The sequence below is a fragment of the Hyperolius riggenbachi genome, chromosome 6 (assembly GCF_040937935.1).
Source record: "Hyperolius riggenbachi isolate aHypRig1 chromosome 6, aHypRig1.pri, whole genome shotgun sequence".
NCBI classification, from domain to species: domain Eukaryota; kingdom Metazoa; phylum Chordata; class Amphibia; order Anura; family Hyperoliidae; genus Hyperolius; species Hyperolius riggenbachi.
Window position 1 is genome coordinate 294818231 of NC_090651.1, and position 18421 is coordinate 294836651.

At 44.8% G+C, this 18421-nt stretch overlaps 1 protein-coding gene across 2 annotated transcripts in view; it reads left to right on the forward strand.

Annotated features, from left to right (window-relative positions):
- Positions 1-11598, forward strand: part of LOC137522798 (sulfotransferase 2B1-like) — an 81361-nt gene extending 69763 nt beyond the window's left edge. For both annotated transcript variants that reach the window (XM_068242890.1, XM_068242889.1), the window contains exons 6-7: positions 4586-4766; positions 11261-11598. In XM_068242890.1, coding sequence (XP_068098991.1) covers positions 4586-4766; positions 11261-11376 — 297 coding nt within the window. In that variant the 3' untranslated portion in view covers positions 11377-11598. The remainder of the gene's footprint in view (positions 1-4585; positions 4767-11260) is intronic.
- Positions 11599-18421: the final 6823 nt, after the last annotated feature.

Below are 18421 nucleotides of genomic sequence, written 5' to 3' on the forward strand. Positions count from 1 at the left end.
GAGTCATGAGGGGAAGAGGAGTCAGACTCGGATGATGAGGAAGGTGTTTCTTTGGAGGAGGAGGAGGAGGCAGCAGAAGAACAACCACAGCAGGTGTCGCAGGGGGCTTGTGCTGCTCAACGTTCCCATGGTATTGTTCGTAGCTGGGGGGAGGAGGAGAACTTACTTGACGTCACTGAGGAAGAGCAAGAGGAGATGGATAGTACGTCGGGATCCAACTTTGTGCAGATGGCGTCTTTCATGCTGTCCAGCCTGTTGAGGGACCCCCGTATAAAAAAACTCAAGGGGAATGACAATTACTGGGTGGCCACGCTACTAGACCCTCGGTATAGGCACAAAGTGGCGGACATGTTACCAACTCACCTGAAGGCAGAGAGGATGCAGCACATGCAGAACAAGCTGGCAACTATGCTTTACAATGCGTTTAAGGGTGATGTCACAGCACAGTGCAATAAAGGTACCACTGCCAGTAATCCTTCTCCCATGTCCACACAGGCAAGGACAGGACACTCCAGCGATCTCATGGTGATGTCGGACATGCGGACATTCTTTAGTCAAATGCCTCGCCTTAGCCCTTCTGGATCCACCCTCCACCAATGCCTGGACCGGCAGGTAGCCGACTACCTGGCCTTAAGTGTGGATGTAGACACTGTGAGTAGCGATGAACCCTTGGACTGCTGGGTGCGCAGGCTTGACCTGTGGCCAGAGCTGTCACAATTTGCAATCCAACTTCTGTCTTGCCCGTCCTCAAGCCTCCTGTCAGAAAGGACCTTCAGCGCAGTTGGAGGCATTGTCACTGAGAAGAAAAGTCACCTAAGTCACAAAAGTGTTCAGTACCTCACCTTTATCAAAATGAATGAGGCATGGATTCCGGAGGGCTACTGCCCACCCCAAGACTAAGTCAATCCCCACACACAGCATCTTTGCCAGCACGCCGTGTGACTGCCTTCTCCGCCACCACCAACAGGGTCGAGGACTCCAGGTGGATTCCTGAATTTTTAAGGCCGCTGCTAGCAGTGGCCACTATAATAATTTTTCTGGTGCCTGCCTAATTTTTCTGGTTGCAATGCAGCTGCAACAACAAAACAAAAGGCATGTACATGTGCCAATCCCCCTTCGTGATCATTACCTTGCTGCGGTGAAGGGGCTTGCGTATCACAATGAAGCAATGACCGCCGGCTATATGAGGGGGCACACCCAAGATAATAAAGTCGTTGCTTCATTGTGGACAGACCAAATTTGATCAGCTGGACAGTCACTGTTATGGGCTTGAACACCAGTCCAGCACGGCCGTCACTACGCAAACAGCTGTTTGCGGTGCGTTACACAGTGAGTTTGGTATGTCAGTGTGAAGCAGTACTCTAATTACACTCCCTGATTGATCTATACACATGCAAGATGTTTTAAAGCACTTTAGGCCTCCAATTTAGCATGCAATCTGATTGCTGCCCTTAAAACGCTGCTTTGCGTCAAATCCAGACTTTTCCCCGGGACTTTTGGCGTCTATCCCACTCCGCCATGTCCCCCTCCAGGTGTTAGGCCCCTTGAAACATCTTTTCCATCACTTTTATGGCCAGCAGAAGTGTTTCTAGTTTTCAAAGTTCGCCTCTCCATTGAAGTCTATTGCGGTTCGCGAAAGTTTGCGTGAACCAAACTTTTGGGGAAGTTCGCGAACCGAAAATTAGAGGTTCGGGCCATCTGTAGTGGCTGCTAGAGATGCGTGGCAGCGGGATCATGTACATATAGCCACATAAGTTCATGGGACTAATTGTCAGGTCTGCGGAGCTTACCTCCACTGCAACGGCCAGCAGCTTGTCTGCGACTTCAGGGTCGGCTGGCCGCGTTGCTAGTGATGACATCAGCGGCTCTCCAGCTGGGCTTCAGTCGTGTGACACTCAGGGAGAGAAGAAGGGGGGACGCACACGCTGTCAGCGTCGCACATCTTATGCGCTTAGGAAGCGTGTCAGCTGACAGTCGGTCAGCTGACACACAGGGGTCCACCTCCGAATGCTAATTTGCTGGACAGGATGGGGGCGTGCCTGTTCTCTCACCCCGGGCTATTTAGCCTCATCCTGTCAGTCTCACGTTGTCTGCTCTAGCTAACACATCCTGTGAAGGCTTCAGACTGTAGTCAGTTCGGTGTGGGCTTTGATCCGGCAGGACCCCGGGGATTTCACACTAAGCCTAGGCTATACGGATATTGTGTTATTGTTATTGACTCCTTGCCTGTTCTCTACTCTTCTTTTGCCTAACGATTCTGTACCTTTGCCAATCTGATCTGTTGCCGAGTCGACCTCTGCCTGAATACTCACTCTGATCTTGCCTGTCAATTCTGTACTTTACCTATCTGATCTGTTGCCGACTCAATTTGTCTGACTATTCTCAGTATCTGTATTGCAGTGTCAGTTCTGCCTTCACTGACACTGTCTATAACTTAACGACGTTTCCCTTCTGGGAGCGCCTGATATCTGCCTGTCTGCTAGTGTCCCTCACACTCTAGCAGAACGTTACACTAATGCTCTGCAAGGTACAATGCTCTGCAAGTCCCTTGCCCCCCCCCCCCCCCCCAACCAACGCAGGGGCTACTGTTATGCCCCTGGATGTCCTAATTGTATAGTGTGTTAAACTACTCATGTATCTATGCTCCTTATTTTGTCTATTTTGTACTATGAACAGTTCTATGGATGATGATGATGCTATACAAACAAAAAAATAATTATAAGATTTACATGATCCATATGTATAACCAGAGACCTCCTAGTGCTGGCTCAAAAGTATACATTTACATTATATTTTTGCATATTGTGAAGCTTCAACATTTATTTTATAATCTATCAAATGTTCTGAAATCTTATTGAAAAAGGTTGGTGCAATGTGGTACGTCAATTACAACTTCCTAATCAATGTTCTATTGAACAACTCACTGCTTGCAAAATCAGCCCACTATTGATTCATGTATGGCTAGTTAAAAGCTACACTACAGGCACAATTAATTTCATAGGTCTATAACAACCACTTGGCTGTAGAGCTTGTTTTGTCTCTGTAAAATAACCTTAAAGAGTAACTGTCAGGCTGCAGAAGCTAATTTAAACCTCTAGTCTCCTGTGTTAAACAGTTTAGAAGGAAGCCAAAAAGACATTACTGAAGATAAAGATCTATCTTACCTTTGATGTATGCTTATCAGCAAAGCTTAGAGCTAAGCTGGACGCAAGCCGCATAACATACTGCAAAGCATTCTGGGGCCCTCCCCTCGGCTGCTAAGGAGAAGACGGCATCAAGTTTCAGCAGCTTCTAAAACTCAGTCCAGCCACAGCACAGATAAACCTCCGGGCAGCGTACACTGCAGGAGTCCGCTATTGTTCCTAGCCACATGGCTCATTAATATTCACTGCAAACTAGTGTTATTCAGTATGAGCTGTTCTGTGATCAGAAGCAGGCAGGACATGACGACACATTTGGCTTCACAAACATGGAACCTGCCATGAGCTGTCAGGAGCATCATTCTCTGCATATACTATATACAAATTCTGTGAAATCCAAACGTGGACAGTGAAATGCATATGTAATGTAAGTACAGCCAATCTTTAGCTACTGATATATGTGTTTATTTTGTCTGAGACCCTATACCTAACAGCTCCTCTTTAATGAGCTGATGTCAGAAGAAGTCAGGAAGGATCCGGGTCATGGCCCACTTCCAGAAAATCCAACTTTTACTGCTATAGACTGCAAACTTCTTAGTGATATTCAGGTTGTGCCTGCCCTATGGAGTCTTAATAGTAAGATGAAGCAATCCAAGCAGAAGCACAAACCGCAAATGACAATTTTTCCTTTCAAACCTGCAGTTTCTGGTCATGTGACTAATGTTTTAACATGTTATTGTAAACTGTAAAACCCTCATATCACACAAAAATGTTAAATATGACCACAGTGATTACTAAGCTATCAGGTGGTATGTTTATATGTGTACATGAAGATAAGTATTAAAACGCATCTAAACTTGAATAAATAAAAAATACAGCTTGGCTAGTAGTGACTACTTCAGCACTACCCTGCACTGCTTACAGCTCCCACTGCTGGCTTCCATAGGTAGTGGAGTGTCAGGACACCTCTGCATTTCTTTCCATATTGCCTTGAATGATCTCTTATCTTTTTGGATTTCTGTGCATGCTAAAGGTACAAGAATTATGTCCATTAGGACCCTTCCTCTATTAGGGCCTATTTCCACTAGTTCTGCTTCAGTTTTTCTGGATGTGGCTAAGGGCCTGTTTCCACTACACTCAAATTCTGGATTTTTGTGATGTGGATTTCTGCATCATGCATGTTGTCCCATGCATTGAAAACGTTAGTGGAAACAGGTCCATAGGCATTCATTGGAGTCCGTTTTTCTGCATTCAGAATCTGATGCAAAAATCTGCTAGCCATCATTTTTCTGCATCAGAAAAAAAATCATGTGTAGTGGAAACAGGCCCATAGCCATATAGAAGACCACTTTCTGATACAATTTGATATAAAAATAACCTTTTATTTACCTTCTAGTAATATAAGTTAAAAAATGCACTGTAATAACATATGCTAATTTTTCCAGGATCATCGTGGAAGTGTGGTGAGGCTGTGCGAGTTCCTAGGAAAAGAGTTGACTGATGCCCAGATTGACTCAATTGTACAGCATTCATCGTTCAGTTCCATGAAAGATAACAAGATGTCTAACTGGTCTCTGTTACCACCTGAAGTACTGGATCATACAAAAGGCTCTGTACTACGTAAAGGTAAGTGAGCAAGAGTTTACCAGTATGTACCTTTTTTTTTAATAAGAAATTTTGTAGAAAAACAATATATAATAATATAAATATTGTCCAAACAGTGGGCTCAATTTCCCGATCACTAGCCAAGGTATCCAAAGGAACTGGTCTTTCCCCCTATAAAGCCCTATCCTCCCATTTCCCTCCTCCATTTCATTCTAATATTTCCCAACTTTTTAAACTTTCCCTCTTTAGATAGAGAATATATGTTACTTATGATGATGTGTAACTGTTTGCTTGCACTATTTATCCACTATGCTTATTGCACTTGTCATTCCCTGGACATCTTGAAGCTTCTGATTTCTGCAGTACACATTTGGGCAGAGATTAAATGACCTTAGGCCCCTACCCTACACCAGTAGTAAATATACCTGGGATATCGTAAATATACTTGGTCTCTTAGAATGCTGGGGGGGGGGGGGGGTTGCATATCTATCTATCTCAGCCTAGGCTAAGCATCACTAGCTGGGTGGGGTCGTATTGAGTGCGTGGCAGTAACAGCGCTCTATATCATGACAACTGACTCGACCACAGGCTGGTGTCCCCCCAAGTGTATATGTGCCCCCCCATGCCTTTGGTCATATCCTCCCATAGATGCAAATACTCGCGGCATTGTCATTGGTGGGTTGTTTGAGCCAGGATGAGATGGAACACCTGTCGGAGTTCACTAGCAACGCTGATGGCCTGGCCATGCCAACGTTCCAGTTCCATAAACCACAGGCTACTTTTCAGTGTGCTCCTCTGGGAGTTTGAAATGCACTTTAGGAGTATTTTATAATTTTTATTAGTAAACTATATGACTGGAAGGGTTTGTTTTTTTTTAAATCAGGAAACAGAACAACAAGGCCCAGTCAATCTGGTATATTCATTACATTTATTGAGAAAAGTGCAGACATGCAAAACACAAAACTCAGTATATTGACAATGCAAACTTGGATTTTTTTTTTTGCCTGGGGGTGGAACTCAAACATACATAAAAAAAACTGTAAAGCCTGGACTGAGTCTTTAAAATAAAGGTGGCTTTAAAGAACAAGTGACACCCATGCTGCACACACACACACACACACACACACACACGCTAGTTCTACTTACATAACAGATGTATTGCACTGTCCATGTTATTATTCCTGTTAATTTTATAAAGGAAAAGCAGAGAATCATATTCTAGACAGTTTCCATCTTAGTTACTTTTGAATGAAGCTAATCTTGACATCATTTCCTCCCTCACTCTTTTTTCTTCTCTTGCTAATTGTGTATTCGTTACCCGCCCTCCTCCCAGAGTCTTCAGACACTCCCACTGAGGTCTATACTAGGAAGTGCACTGTCTTATGTCATTAGAAGGAGGGGGAAATAAAGGGAAGAGGAGGAATACATTATAGATAAAAAGAACCCCTCCCCCCAGCATGTAACTGTTTTGCTAGCCGATGGTATGGGGCCTTGTTGGTATGCTCCTAAGGTATGTGATAACTCCAAACCATAACAGCTGAAAAGTTTTGAAATGTTTGAATGCAGGATTAGCATCTTTTTTTTTTTTTTTTTAAACTCTTTTTATTGAAGAATACCTCAGGATACATACAGCAAATATCTACATTCTTTACAGAGTACTTTTCCATATTATAATACACATCATCTCAGTTATTACCAATATTTCTACCAGCTTCTGTTCTATTCCCACATATTGACAATACATATCAACTCGCAAATGGTATGTTTTTCCTGAGTAGCCAGCTAAGTGGTCTGGCCGTCTTGTAGAATATTATATTCCAAACTGTGGTTTTATAATGTGCTCAGCAGGGAAATATAACATGTAAAGTTTGTATTCCAATGTCCTCCTGAGCCCTTGCTACTAAATCTGGGAGGATCATTCTGATATATACATGGTCAAATCTGTATCCATATAGAGGTATCTTAATAAAAGGAAACTTAGACAATTAACAGTTACTAAAAGGCACTGTACATATAGCTCTTCACCTTTTGGGACTTTTCCTAGTTAGAAAGAGGCATTCCCTTCTATGCATTAACCTGTTGTGTGATAAGAGCCAGGTTGACTATAGTCAATTATTAAAGGTCTTTTGAAAGTTACATTTCTTGCGTATTCGTTGTGAGGGGGTTATCTAGCCTTGCTGACCAGGTAAGTAGAAATTTCCCAGTGCATCCTGGTGATCTGTTCCATTGAAAGGTTGGCGTTAATGAGGTTCTTCCATCTCCCTATGGATGGAATTCTTGGGTTCATCCAATTTAGTACTATGTTTTTATTAGCAAAATAGCATGCTTTCCTGACCAGACTTCTATGGTTCTTAGTCCATGCTTCCTCATCTAATATGCCCAATAAAGCTATCTGAGGGGAGGGGCGCATAGGTATCTCTATGACTTGGGAAATTAATGTGAAGACTTCCTCCCAGTATAATTTAAGTTGTGGACAGTCCCAGATCATGTGGAAATAATCTGCTGACAATGTTTTGCATCTGGGACATTTCTCAGGTTGTCTACCTCCAGTGGCGTAGCTACAAACCTCTGGGCCCCGATGCGGAATCTGGATGTGGCCCCCCCCCCCCGGCAACAACAGCCCCCCCTCCCCCGACAACACCCGACGGATGCACACACATATCAAAATCCCTATAGCCAGCTATAGGTACCCCCAGTATAGGTAGTCAGGCATAGGTAAGCCAGTATAGTTGCCCCCGGTATAGGTGAGATAGGCAGGCGCCGCCGGTATAAGTTAGATAGATAGGTGCCCCCAGTACAGGTTAGCTAGGTGGGTGCCTCTAATATAGGTAGCCAGAATAGTTGCCCCCAGCGTAGGTTAGATAGGTAGGTGCCCCCAGTATAGGTTAGTTAGGTAGGTGCCTCCAATATAGGTAGCCAGTTTAGTTGCCACCTGTATAGGCTAGCTAGGTTCCCCCAATACAGGTTAGATAAGTAAGTGCCCCCAGTATAGGTTAGATAGGTAGGTGCCCTCAGTATAAATTAGATTAGGTCGGTGCCCCCTAGTATAGGTTAGATTAGGTAGCTGCCCCCCAGTATAGGTTAGATTAGGTAGCTGCCCCCCAGGATAGATTAGGTAGCTGCCCCCAGGATAGATTAGGTAGGTGCCCCCCAGTATAGGTTAGATGAGGTAGCTGCCCCCCAGGATAGATTAGGTAGCTTCCCCTCAGGATAGATTAGGTAGCTGCCCCCCAGGATAGATTAGATAGCTGCCCCCCAGGATTAGGTTAGAATAGGTAGGTGCCCCCCAGGATAGATTAGGTAGGTGCCTCCCAGTATAGGTTAGATTAGGTAGCTGCCCCCCAGAATAGATTAGGTAGCTGCCCCCCAGGATAGATTAGGTAGGTGCCCCCCAGTATAGGTTAGATTAGGTAGCTGCCCCCCAGGATTAGGTTAGATTAGGTAGGTGCCCCCCAGGATAGATTAGGTAGCTGCCCCCAGGATAGATTAGGTAGGTGCCCCCCAGTATAGGTTAGATTAGGTAGCTGCCCCCCAGGATTAGGTTAGATTAGGTAGGTGCCCCCCAGGATAGATTAGGTAGCTGCCCCCAGGATAGATTAGGTAGGTGCCCCCCAGTATAGGTTAGATTAGGTAGCTGCCCCCCAGGATTAGGTTAGATTAGGTAGGTGCCCCCCAGGATAGATTAGGTAGCTGCCCCCAGGATAGATTAGGTAGGTGCCCCCCAGTATAGGTTAGATTAGGTAGCTGCCCCCCAGGATTAGGTTAGATTAGGTAGCTGCCCCCCAGGATAGATTAGGTAGCTGCCCCCAGGATAGATTAGGTAGGTGCCTCCCAGTATAGGTTAGATTAGGTAGCTGCCCCCCAGAATAGATTAGGTAGCTGCCCCCCAGGATAGATTAGGTAGGTGCCCCCCAGGATAGGTTAGATTAGGTAGCTGCCCCCCAGGATTAGGTTAGATTAGGTAGGTGCCCCCCAGGATAGATTAGGTAGCTGCCCCCAGGATAGATTAGGTAGGTGCCCCCCAGTATAGGTTAGATTAGGTAGCTGCCCCCCAGAATAGATTAGGTAGCTGCCCCCCAGGATAGATTAGGTAGGTGCCCCCCAGTATAGGTTAGATTAGGTAGCTGCCCCCCAGGATTAGGTTAGGTAGGTGCCCCCCAGGATAGATTAGGTAGCTGCCCCCAGGATAGATTAGGTAGCTGCCCGTCCCCATAATGGAGGGGGGGGGGGGCGCAGCCGCGGGGAGGGCAGCCCGACCTCTCCCTCCCTTCCTCTCCCCGGGGCCCCCCCTCAGATGCAGAGTAAGCGGCTAACGGAAGCGCTATAGGCAGAACTCACCTCCTTCCCTGGTTCCAATCGCCGCTGATCTCCTCTCTGGCTGGCTCTGCATAGATGCTTACACACGCAGCTTCCTGTTTAGCCGGAAGCTGCGTGTGTAACAACATCTATGCAGAGCCAGCCAGAGAGGAGATCAGCGGCGAGTGGAACGCAGGGAGGTGAGTTCTGCCTATAGCGCTTCCGTTAGCCGCTTACTCTGCATCTGAGGGGGGGCCCCGGGGAGAGGAAGGGAGGAAGAGGTCGGGCTGCCCTCCCCGCGGCTGCGGCTCCCTCCTACCAGCGCGAACGGGCGCATGGCCCTCCAAACGGAGATGGGCCCCCCGGGCCCCTCCCCCGCCTCCTCAGGAGCCGGGCCCGGTCGCCAAGGCGACCGCTGCGACCACGGGCCCTACGCCCTTGTCTACCTCCCATTCTATTCATGCGTTTGGGCGTAAGATAGGCTTGGTGTAAGAGGAGTATTTGAATGAGTCTATCATTTGCTGCTACTGATATTTTGGGAGGAAGATCCCAAACGTCTTCCCAGTCTTCCTCAGTAAGTTCTGGAATCACCTCTCGCCACCTGTCATATGCAACATCTTCACCCATTCTCCCATTCACCGCATATGAATATAGCGTTGATATGAGGCCAGATGGACCTTGGGTTTTCAGTATCCCAATCAAGGGGTAATCAGATATCTTGAAATCTACTTTATGGAATTGAGTGGTTAGGGCATGCCTAAGCTGTAAATATTTATAGAAACTCTTCCTTGGGATATTAAAATGTAATTGCATCTGTTCGAATGTTATAAGAACCTCATTTTCATATACCTGATGTATAAATTGTACCCCATGATCCCCCCACCATTTAGCATCTTGGAGTCCCATTAGTTCAGGGAAGGCCGGGTTCTTCCACATAGGAGATTCTGGAATAGTGCTGCTATATCCAGATATCTTTTTAGTCTGGGACCATACCCTATGACAGAGCTTGAGAACCGGAAGTTTCCCAAAAGGGCCAGGTGAGCGCATTTCCAGGAAACCTATAGCTGGACATTCTCCCAAAGAATTATGTAGGTGTTTTTCAGATTTTGGTACTACTTCAGAATCAAACCAGCTCTTAAGATATCTTAGTTGTCCTGCTATGTAATATAATTGCATATCAGGGAGTGCAAGTCCGCCACTATCTTTAGGCTTTTGTAGAGTAGCTAGTTTTAATTTAGGTCTATTATTCCCCCAGATAAACGGTGACATTAATGAATTAATTTCTTTAAAGAATCTCTTAGGGATACTTACTGCGACATGCTCCATTATATAGAGAATCTTGGGGAGTAAAATCATTTTAATTAAATTTATTCGGCCTGCTACAGACAAGGGAAGCTTGGACCAAATTTTAAATTTCTGTTTTACTAGGTCCATTAAGGGGTATAAATTCCTTGGCAGGATTTGTGATGGGTCTTTAGTAATAGTTAGTCCCAAATATTTAAATTCCTCAACCAGTGGTCCAGGACATCCCATTTTCTCAAGCTCTATTGGTTGGTCACTAAAATTTGTCACTACTGATTTGTCCCAATTGATTTTTAGCCCAGAGTGATTCCCGAATTCTTCTAATATACTGATGGCCCTTGGTAGTGAAGTATCTATATTTCCCATAAATAATATATCGTCAGCATATAGTCCTATGCGTTCCTCCAGATCTCCTATGTGTATTCCCTTATATATTGCATCCATTCTTATGGTTATGGCCAGGGGCTCCATTGCCATTGCAAATAGCATTGGTGACAATGGACACCCCTGTCGAGTTCCCCTAGCCAGTGGAAAATATTGTGTTTGTTGGTTATTAAGTCTTATATTGGCGGTGGGCTGTCTATAAATCATTTTGACCCATTTAATGAAATTCTCCCCCATGTGAAATCTTTCCAGGCATTTAAACAGGAATGGCCATTCTATGGAGTCAAAGGCCTTCGCCGCGTCAAGCGCGGCGAAGGCCCATCCCTCCCGTCTCTGCCACGCCAGTTGTGCCAGTACCTGGACTCTTCTAAGGTTGATAGAGGTTGACCTTCCCGGCATAAATCCAGTCTGGTCTTCATGAATAATTTGAAGGATGACTTTTTTTAATCTGTTTGCCAGCACTTTGGATTAGCATCTTTATCACTTAATACACTTAATACCTGATAACCATGTAATTATTTTGTTTTTTACAGGTGTCTCTGGAGACTGGAAGAACCATTTTACAGTGGCCCAGAATGAATATTTTGACAAAGTTTATCAAGAGAACATGAAAGACCTCAACTTGTCTTTTTGCTGGGAACAAGAATGACTTACATCACAGTAAACAAAGATGAGCAAAGAGGTTCATGTTTTTGCTCCTTTTGTGAAATGACTAGAAATGTAGTCCACTAATGTTCATGAAAAATTCTGTAATCTTTAACACATAAGACTTAAAGTGAACCAAGCACCATTTTTAGCACCCAGGGCATGTACATTAAACATGCATACCAGCAATGTGGATCATTATTAAAAAAAAAAGTAAACCCTTCAATTCTACCTCTTCTTTTTACATTTAGAGTTTAGCAGAGGCCTTTAGTATCCTACTTCCGAGGCCTGTCTGACCACAGAAATTTCAAGCAGATAAGGATTGCTGTAATTATTTTATTGCACACATTATCACAGAACAAACAAAAGTTTTCATCAGTGGGGAGGTGAGGTGGGGGGGGGGGGGGGAATTGGACACTATGCTTCAAAGAGTTTAAAGAAGCCACAGATGCGATCTTCATATTTCCAAGGATAAATAATGGGGAGCTTGAAGGGGAGGGGGGAACATGGCAGATCCTATAGCTATTAGAAACCAGGACAAACTGCATGAAAAAATGGCACTTGGTTCCCCTTTAAGGTGGACCTAGACCATGGACCTAGGAGGCGGGAAATTAAATGGAGGCAAGAAATAAGGAGTGTGACTAAAACAAAACACATATTATGTACATAGCATATTCTGTAGAATTTTGAAGCACAGAAACCCCAACTGAAGAACAAAATTGCAAAAACGGTCATAGAAAAAAAAAATGTATGAATTGATACAAAAAGAGAATTGACTCTTGGGTGCATGTGAAAAAATAGAAAAAAATATTTAATAAATCTAATATTGTTAATATAAAACTCTAAAAGTCATCAGGAAATACATAATGCTCTCATACATACTAATTTAGCAGATAAATCAACTGACTCCAGAGAGAGAGACAAAAGGGGCTGCAGTCCCCTATGTCTAGATAATTGGATCCTTCTTGACCTGTAAATGATGAAATTAATGTTGTAAACAGTCCGAAAATGATTAAGAAGGACCTTATAACTAGGACAAAAAGTCTCCAACTGTTTGTCCAAGGAAACTGTGCCTGAAAACTGCACAACTAAGCATGAGCTCCACCAATTGCTGTTGTTAAAAGTCCAAAAGATGATTGGAAGGGGCCTTGTAACTATGACAAAAAGTCTCCAACTGATTGACCAGGGAAACTGTGCCTAAAACTGTGCAACATAAGCATAAGATCCACCGATAATCCCAGTTGCAGATGTTGGTAGTGGAACAAGTGATGGGGGAAGGTTGTCACAAATCCCCTATTGTGCCCTCAGCAAAGCAAACATAGGTAATTCAAACTTCAGCTTACATGCAAAAAAGCAGCACTTTTCAATAGGCAGAAAGCCAGCCATGCAGTTGCAGATGGTTACAGCAAAGTTCAAAAATTGCTGATAATCAAGCGTAGAGGTGAAGCATATATGCATAAAGATGAAAGGCTTAGCTGAGTGAAGTTGCAAAAGTTCACAAACAAGTTGTCAATCAACGTAGGTACATAGGGCTCCTGCCCCCAGCATAAAGCAAAAGTCCACTATAATCCCACTCACAGATCAGTGGTAAATGTACACTTGAATCCTCTGAGAGCATGGACATGTAATTTGCAAGCACAGTTCATGCAAGTGCATTAAGTTGTTAGGGGTTTATAAATTACCCTTCCATTCAGCGTCCTCATGCAATGTAGATTTAGCAAACCAGGTCAATCAGGAGGTCTCTGGTGGGCAGTTGATGTTGGGATGCCCGTTAGCTCGACATGTTTTGCCGAATTACTTCGGCCTCATCAGGAACTGGCATCCTGAGAATTGTAGTGCCTGTTACTTATGGCGTCCAGAGACACCATTCAAATACACGTTGCGGCCGTTCGCCGACGCCCCGCCCGCGCCTAGGCCCCCGCCCCCGGCCACATCCCCGCATGCAGCCATTGGCCACAATGCGGAGACGCGCCATGCAAACCACCATCCGCAGACCGGAAGTCCGCGCTCCAAAAGGCGGAAGCGCGTCATCCCAGGACAGCCAATGGCGCAGAGCTAGGGGACAGAGGCCCGGCATGTGCGCAGGGACGGGGAGGAGGAGAGACGGTCCATCAATAGCCCATATATGAATGCAGGGCTTTGCATAAGCATATTGTAAGGCTTGGTGGTGTATTCTCCACAGTCAGCATGCAACGCATGAGCTGGCGTGGAGGAGGTACACACACTAGCACCAGGAAACAGGCTATCCCTAGTATAGTGGAGGGGAGGACTGACTCCAATAGGAGATTGTGGCGCACAGAGCCGGTGCAGATCTGACAGCCACAAACAATGCTTTCGTTATAACGTCTCAGCGCAAAGTAGCGCTGAGCGCACAAACCAGAACTGAGGAGATCAGGACAGGTAGACAGAATGAACGCTTGCTAGCTAGCGGCTACTTAGCGACAGCAAGCGTCCAAAACCAGACAGACTGGAATGAGGCAGCCAAAGCGCTGCGGCGATGGCGTGCCTCACAAAGACAGGACAGGACAGTCAGGGAACAGCAGGATTAAGATAGATGAACGTAACACAGATAAATATACAATAAGTATGTTTTCCTAGCGTATTACAATTACAGCTATCAATGAAACTATTTGTAACTTCTGACTAACATATGTATATATCGGCAATGAACCGATATATGACATAAGCAGGAACGCTGACTAGGACTGGAGTAATACAGGGGACAGGACTCAGAAGGATTCGCTATCTCTTCGCAGAGATGAACGCAATCCACAAACGGTAACAGAACAGGATTCAGAAGGATTCGTTATCTCTTCGCAGAGATGAACGCAATCCACAAACAGTAACAGAACAGGATTCAGAAGGATTCGTTATCTCTTCGCAGAGATGAACGCAATCCACAAACAGAACCAGGAGCAGGGTAACTACCTCAGCACGGGTGGTCACGGTACGCGCAACCTACCAAAACGTGCTGGAAAGCTGACTAACTGCACACAGGATATAAACAGTTCGTGTACGTATACATCAGCGACACTGATGTATTAACGTAACACAAATACAAGGAAAATAATAAACGTGCTGGTATGCATATATATTGGCAATGAACCAATATATGATGCAAAGACCAGCAAAGTATCTTTATAACAAGAAACACGATCGGGGGCTAAAGCGACAGCAAGACTGGCTTACACTGAAGCTATGAAAACCCAAGGAAACCCTGCAGGAAGCAGATCTTTATACTGAGGTCATCCAAAGGGAGCAGACATGCAGATTCCCACACAGGTGAATGATAATCAGTCACAAGCTGACAGCAGGGAAAGACAGACAAATCTATGCAGCTTGCATGGAAATAGATCAGAACTGCCTGAGCTGCAGCACTACTACTTCCAGCAATAGCTGCTGCAGCAGCGATCATTACAGTACCCCCGCCCTTAAAAGCGGATTCCAGACGCTTTTCAAAACTGAAATTCCCAACAAAACAGTCTGACTGATAATTCATGATGACCGGGACAGCCCGGCAAGACCGAATTCCAGAATCAGTCCCCACAAGACTGGACCCATCAGAACCAGAACCTACAGAACCATGCCCATCAGTACTACAAGCCCCAGTGTGACACCCATCAGAACCATGATTTCCAGAAGAAAGCCCTCCGAAATTCCCTGAGCGATACCCACCGCCTTCCAGGAACCGTTCAGAAATGCCAAAGCCTTTGCAATGCCCACCGGTACTGTCTTTACCAAGACAAAACCCACTGTTGAACCAGTCCAAGGCACCAGGACAAGTTTTCTCAGAGACCTCCCAGAACACCTTGAAGCTCCAAAGAGATCCCCATAGGTCAGAATGCCCCTTAGGCTCACATGGAGAACTATCAAGAACCCCTATGGAACCTAGGGCAATTCCCGAGTCAGGGCCACAAGGACAAACATCAATATCAGGGCTTTCAGGGACCAGAACCATCTCTGGGCATGCAGGCAGACTGGCAACATCAGAACGTGTTCCCACTAAGGAAGCATCAGAGCACGCTAACACCTTAGACACACTTGGGCATTCTGGCACACAAAGAACATCTGGGCACACCGGCACAAGAGAAACCTCTGGGCATGTCAAGGAACTGTGAGCCTCAGGGTCAGCCAAGACAGGACCAAAACCAGGACTGGCCAAAAAAAAATCATCATGACTAAACTTCGCAACTACTGGACTTTTACACGAGAATGCTGGATCAGACTTAGATGTCGCTGATTCCAGCAAAGTCAGTAACAAATCAGATTCAGGGGCACTAACAAGACAGGACAAATCTTCTGATGTATGCACTGAACCAGATAGGGACTCCACAACTACCTCTGGACTGGACAGAGACTCATTTAATACACTGGATTGGAGCTCATGAGGCGCTGCAGAACAAGTCAGTATTGCAGCAGCCCCCACTGGACTAGGCAAAACTGAGGAATTCCCTGGACAGGAAGGGGACTCTGGAACCTCTGCCACAGCGGCCAGAGAACCAGAATCTTTCAGGATACAGGGCTGGGTTTCAGGAACACTCATCAGACCGGACTGAAATTCTGAGATTTCTATTATTTTGACCAGAGAATCAGAATTATCCATGTTACAGGGCAAGACTTCTGAAACATTCAGAGGACAGGGCTGGAGTTCCTCGGCTGTTACAACACTGGAGAGGGACTCAACATTGGTTAAATCAGACTGTGTACAGGGCAAGGTAACTTTGCTGGGGGTGCAAGATTTCAGCCTTTTACAGTATAGTGTGTTACCACTGGTATTCTTAGTGACTGTGCTTCCAACTACCTTCAGATCATTTACAAGTTCCTCCCATTTAGCTGTGGGCTCATCTCTCACATGTCTCATGACTATCCTCGCCTTATGAGGCAAGATCTTGCATTGAGCTCCAGACCAATGGCGATTGTTAGTCATTTTATATTTTCTCTATTTCTGTATAATTGCACCAACAGTTGTCACTTTCCCTCCAAGCTTCTTGCTAATGGTCTTGTAGCCTACTCCAGCATCGTACAGATCTACAATCTTGGGACCTCATCCTTTAACAGCTCTTTGGTCTTGCCCATGGTCATCCATATGCAATTCACTTTTACTCCTTAGCTTTCTCCTAGGAGACAATTTTTCATCTTCTGTTCAAAATAACTTTCTAGGACTCTTCAATTGAAAAAGTACCAAAAAGTAGGTGAAAAATATTGTCAAAATTATTCTGATTATTGTATTGCTTATTGGTAGGTTAAAAAGCATTTTATTGATAATGGCCTATATGCAATTCACTTTTTCTCCTGAGTTTTCACATGGGAGATACCGGTAATTTTCATCCTCTATTTAGAATAACTTTTCAGCACTTTGCAATTGAAAAAGTACCAAATAGTAGGTGGAAAAATACTGTCAAAACTATTTTAAGTATTTTATCACTTGCTGGTGATTTAAAATGCATTTTATTAACAAGTTTGAAAATATCACTAGGAGAAAACTCAAGAGAAAAAGTTAATTGTATGCGCCCTTTTCTGCTAAGTTTTCTCCTGGCCAAAGTGTATTGAATAAGGGCCATGGAGGGGTTGCAAAGGAAAAAAAATGATTCTGTAGACAGGTATGCTTTGTATAAAGTCTTATTCCATAAACTATTTCTCCTTAGTTTTCTCGTAGGAGATCATTTTCAGCACTCTTTAATTGAAACAGCACCACAAAGTAAGTGAAAAATGTACTGTCAAAATTGTTTTGAGTATTGTCTTGCTTGCTGGTGGTTTAACCTTCTTAGCGGTAACCCCGTGACACGGGGTAAGCCGCCGGAGGGTGCCGCTCAGGCCCTGCTGGGCCGATTTACATAATTTTTTTTTCAAACACGCAGCTAGCACTTTGCTAGCTGCGTGTTTGGTCTGATCGCCGCCGCCCGCCGCCGATGCGCCACTACCCGCCACGGATACAGGGTCCCCCCCGCATACCCCTTGCGCAGCCTGGCCAATCGCCGCCAGGCTGCGCTATGGGGTGGATCGGGACTCCCTGTGACGTCCATGACGTCGATGATGTCACTCCGTACATCGCCATGGCGACGGGAGAAGCCTTCAAGGAAATCCCTTTCAGAACGGGATTTCCTTATGGGCAAGCGGCGCCGGCTGCGATCGGGGGATACGGGGGGATGCCGCAGGGAGGGGGAAGCATGTAGCTAGCGCTAGGCTAGCTACGTGCTAAAAAAAAAAAAAAAGTGAAAAAAAAACTCCCGCGGCCGCGCTGCCGCGGGAATTAAACCGCCAGGGGGGTTAAAGGCAGGTGCCCATATGCAATTAACTTTTTCTCCTGAGTTTTCTACTAGGTCATATTTTCATAATTTGTTATAAAATGCCTTTTAAGCCACCAGCAAGCAAGAAAATACTCAAAATAAATTTGGTGGTACTTTTTCACCAACTTCTGGGTACTTTTTCAATTGTAAAATGCTGAAAAGTTTGAAGATGCAAATTATCTCCTAGGAGATAACTTTAATTGCATATGGGCCATTGTGAAAATATTACCTAGGAAAACTCAAAAGAAAAAGTGGATTCAATTCACTTCAATTTATAGCATGTAATGTGTATTTTTCTAATATCTCTTTATAAAAATTAAACTACTATAAAAATACAAACTGTTTATTTCTTTGTAAGTATGCAAATTTAGCAAGGGATGAAATAATTAATTGCCACGCTGAACGTTCTCACTTCTGATACCACTTTTCTGGCTCAGCCCTTTATTACTACTAAAGGCAGAAATTGGTTACATCCCTAATGGGAAGAAGATAAAGAAGCTACATGGCAAGCAGATGCTTTCAGAGGCAGCTGATGTATTCTCTAGCTCTTGCTAAAGTGGTCCTTCCACTGAACTGGTTGGTTGATTTTCATGTGGCTATTCATACAGATTGTGCCCAGTTTGTTAAAATTGTTGCTTTTTTTTAAATTACCTGCTCAGGCCGGCGCGACTCCCCCGGTCCCCGCTGTCTTCTTCTCCGTGCTGGGCTCCGGGTTCCGGCTGGCTTCACAGAACTTCCTGTCCAGGGGAAGTTTAAACACTA